Genomic DNA, 4,264 nt, shown 5'->3' with positions numbered 1-4,264 from the left:
CTTTGTATGAGAGGCTATCCTCATACTTGGTGGAAACAAAGGCCTATGATCGAGTCGCGACCTTAGAAATTGTTAATGAAGAGTTCACGGATCAAGAAGAGGAGGAAGAAGAGATTCAGCTTGCTCCAGCGGCATTGGATGACACACCTCCAAAGGTTAGGGACCCTACTGAAAAGGTCAATCTGGGAACAACTGATGAGCCTATAGAAGTGGCTATCAGCACTTACTTAGAGCCTAGCGAGAAACAGAGGCTCGTTGAATTATTGCTGGAATTCAAGGACTGCTTCGCGGAAAAATACGAGGACATGCCAGGCCTATCACCAGACTTGGTATGCCACAAACTACCAACGCTGCCTGATAAGAGGCCTGTGAAGCAAGAGCCGCGAAGAATGAACTCGGAGACCTAAGTTCTGGTCAAAGAGGAAGTCGAAAAAATGTACAAGTCGGGCATTATCAGGGTAGCCAAGTACAATAAGTGGCTGTCCAATATAGTGCCTGTTCGCAAGAAGAATGGCAAAATGAGGATCTGCGTAGATTACAGAGACCTTAATTTGGCTACAACTAAAGATGTCTACCCCATGCCTGTTGCGGACATGTTGGTAGACGCAGTTGCAGGGCACGAACTGTTGTCTTTCATGGATGGTACAGCGGGATATCACCAGATTCAGGTCACGGAAGAAGATAGACACAAGACCGCGTTCCGCTGCCCTGGGTTTGCAGGAGTTTTTGAATATGTGGTCATGCCTTTTGGACTAAAGAATGCGGGAGCAACATATCAGAGAGCCATGAACCTGATCTTCCACGACATACTTGGGAAGATCTTAGAGGTTTACATTGATGACGTCGTCGTGAAGTCTAAGAAGAGTGGAGATCACTTCACGGATCTCTGAAAAGTTTTCAAGCGCATGCAGCTACACAAGCTCAAGATGAATCCCGCCAAGTGCGTTTTTGAAGTTCAGGCAGGAGATTTCCTGGGATTCATTATCCATTAAAGAGGCATTGAGGTCCCTGAGGATAAAGAAAACGCGGTCATCAATGCATCTCCCCCGCAAACGAAGAAAGAGTTACAGCGACTACTGGGTAGGATCAACTTTTTGCGACGATTCATTTCTAACTCTTCAGGCAAAATCCATCAGTTTTCCCCACTGTTGAAGTTGCAAGGACAGAAAGAGTTTGTGTGGGAACCTAAACATCAAGAGGCATTCGATAAAATCAAGGCCTATCTGGCGAGCCCGCCAGTGCTTGTTTCTCCTAGAGCGGGATTTCCATTAAAGTTGTATGTTTCAGAAGCTGAGGCTTCCATTGGCAGCCTCCTCGCTCAGGATGATACAAATGGTGTTGAACATGCCATCTTTTACCTCAGTAGGACACTCACAGATTGCGAAACAAGGTACACTCCAATGGAAAAGTTGTGTCTTACATTATACTTCTCAGCATGCAAGTTGCAGCATTACATGTTGTCCTTTACTACTTGCATCATTGCTCAAATCGATCTAGTCAAATATATGCTGTCGCGATTGAGAGGCCGTATTGGCAAGTGGGTGCTCGCATTATCAGAATTCTCGCTACAGTATGTGCCACAGAAAGCAGTAAAGGGGCAAGCCATAGCAGACTTTCTGGCACATCACCCTATGCTGGATGTCCCCGCGGTTAGAGATTTAGAGGTCGCTGCCACAACTTTAGATCGCCCGGATTTAGCGTGCTTGCCAGAGTACGCCGCGCTTTATCAAGCCACAGTCTCACTCCAGCCTTGGGTGTTATATTTTGACGGGTCAAGAATAGATACGCTAGCAGGAGCAGGGATTGTCTTGGAAAACCCGGCCGGCGATCGATTTTCCTACTCTTTCCAGTTGGAGTTCCAGTGTACCAATAACCAAGCAGAGTATGAGGCCCTCATTATAGGCCTAGAAGTACTACTGGAAATGGGAATCAGAGATGTACAAATACTTGGCGATTCTCTCTTGGTTATCAATCAGTTGTGCAACTAGTTCAGATGCAATAGCTTCACGTTGGTTCCTTATTGGAACAGGGCATTAGACCTATTGGACCAGTTTGATAACATATATCTAGAGTACATTCCTCGCGAGCGAAATTTTACAGCGAACGAGTTCGCCCAACTGGCAATAGGGGTAACATTGAGATATGGCGTGCGGGAGAGAATCCTTAAAGTCGAGCGTCGCACGCTTCCTTCATGGATGGCGAGCAGAGATCCTCCAGATGATACCTCAGTCGCGACCCTGGAACCCATTGACGTGAATTGGCGCATCCCTTTGATCGCTTATCTCAAGCAGCCAGATCCCACTGCCGACAGGAAGATTCATTTTCTTGCACTAAATTACTTTCTTAGAGGTGACGAGCTGCGACGACGTGGCGAAGATGGCATAGACTTCAGATGTGTTTATGGCTGCGAAGCGAAACAACTCATGCGCGAAGTTCATTCCGGCATTTGCTGTGATCACCAAGCAGGTCCAAAGATGCGATGGTTGCCCAGACGACATGGATATTTTTCTTGAAGGATTGCATCGCATTCGCTAAAGGTTGTTTGGACTGCCAAGCTCATGGGCCGGTCTAGCATGCCCCTAATGTTCCAATGCAACCCATTATTAAGCCTTGGCCCGCAAGAGGATGGGCGCTAGATTTAATTGGGATGATTCACCCACATTCATCACTTCAGCACAAGTTCATCATCGTCGCGACCGAATTCTTTACAAAATGGGTCGAAGCAGAACCTTTAAAAGAAGCATCTGGTGGTGCGTTGCGACAATTCATTTTTAGGAACATCATATGCAGATTTGGTATCCCAGAAGTTTTTGTTTCGGACTGGGGGGTAGCTTTCATGGGTGGTGAAGTTGATAAACTAGCAAAGGAATGGGGAATACAGTTTGTCCATTCCAGTCCTTATTATGCTAAGTCTAACGGTCAAGCAGAGGCCAGCAACAAAATCATCATCACTTTGCTGAAGAAAATGTTGGAAGCTAATCCGCGACAATGGCATGAGACCCTTTATGAGACTCTTTGGGCCTACCGCACATCGAAGCGAAATCCCACCGCGACTACACCTTATGCTTTGATGTTTGGCCATGACGCAGTCCTGCCTTTGGAAGTCAACGTCCAATCATTACGAGTCCAAGAGCAACATCATCTCATTGGAGAAGACTACGTTCAGGCTATGTGGCAGGAACATGAAGACCTTAGCGAAAAGCGCTTGGAGGCTTTAGATAGTTTGGTCATGGAAAAGCAACGAGTCGCTCGAGCCTATGACAAGCGAACAAGGGGAAGGAATTACAGCGAATGAGAGTTGGTTTGGAAAGCAGTTCTCCCGCTTGGCGAAAAATTAGATGGTCGCGGCAAATGGACTCCAAGATGGGAAGGCCCGTACGTACATCATTTATAAAATCTTAGGGAAAGGAGCTTTTCATCTCAAGGACCTGGATGGAGATGTCCATCATAACCCTATCAATGGGAGATACTTGAAGAAATACTTTCTCAATGTCTGGGACTCAAAGGAGTCGTAGACAGTTTATTCGCATAAGACATGGGGGACAATTCTAGTGTTCCTACTCTTGCAAAGCCCATTCATGAAAACCTGTTTTTGAGGCTCATAATCATTTCTTCGCTATGCCTAGAAACACTAGGGGGGCAACACTATACAATACTAAGCCCATTTAGCCTAAAAAAAAAAATAATCATAAATACAACTCGTCGGGGGCAATTCTAAGTGTCCCTACACTCGCGAAGCTACTAAGCCGAGTCAGCGGCTCTGGAAACTTTTTCTAGCTTTGCCCTCGCAGGAAAGGCTGAGCTCAAGGGAAATGTAAGAGCCACCACCGTGACCACCACCTCCATTGGAAGTAGTCTTCATGTTGCCAAAGATGTCCTCACTGTGCATGGGAAACAGTGGAAGTGTTTTAATCTCCTGGTGATTTTCCCCTCGTTGTTCCATGATAGATCCACCAACACCAGCAGAAATAGTTGACCCAAAATTGAGATTAATGGATCCACCAACAAGCCCTGATCTTTGCTTGGGCACTTGAACATTCAAAGTGAGCTTATTGTTCTTCAGCTTCTCCTGAGCCCTTTGATTCTGGAACCAATAAAAGACGTTCTTGTTCTCGATCTGTCTGTACCATTTTAGCTGGAGAGTGATCCTCTGAACCTGCTCTACAGTGGGGGACTTAACTCCCTTGTCATCGTAAAGCTCCTTGAGGATTCTTATATGATCTCTAGTAGGAAGCCACCTGGTATTACTCTGCTTGCAATGCAT

The 4,264-nt window shown here is 46.1% G+C and overlaps 1 protein-coding gene across 1 annotated transcript; it reads right to left on the bottom strand.

Moving 5' to 3' along the window:
- Nucleotides 1–3,398: 3,398 nt before the first annotated feature.
- Nucleotides 3,399–4,264, bottom strand: LOC112194054 (protein WUSCHEL-like). Its single transcript, XM_024334315.1, has 2 exons — nt 3,883–4,264; nt 3,399–3,493 (listed from the first exon to the last, which is right to left on the bottom strand). Exons 1-2 carry the CDS (start codon nt 4,262–4,264, stop codon nt 3,399–3,401), a joined length of 477 nt encoding a protein of 158 aa, XP_024190083.1.

This window comes from Rosa chinensis, chromosome 3 (genome assembly GCF_002994745.2).
Source record: "Rosa chinensis cultivar Old Blush chromosome 3, RchiOBHm-V2, whole genome shotgun sequence".
In the NCBI taxonomy this organism is placed as follows: Eukaryota; Viridiplantae; Streptophyta; class Magnoliopsida; order Rosales; family Rosaceae; genus Rosa; species Rosa chinensis.
The sequence above is the reverse complement of the archived record's forward strand: the minus strand, read 5'-3'. Positions and strand labels throughout refer to the sequence as shown.

Excerpts from the sequence above, each read along its gene's own strand:
- LOC112194054 (XM_024334315.1), bottom strand. The coding sequence starts at position 4,264 with ATGCATTGCAAGCAGAGTAATACCAGGTGGCTTCCTACTAGAGATCAT. Across the intron at positions 3,494-3,882 it reads TCCACTGTTTCCCATGCACA|ACATTGAGAAAGTATTTCTT; the intron begins GTGAGGACATCT and ends TTTGAGTCCCAG.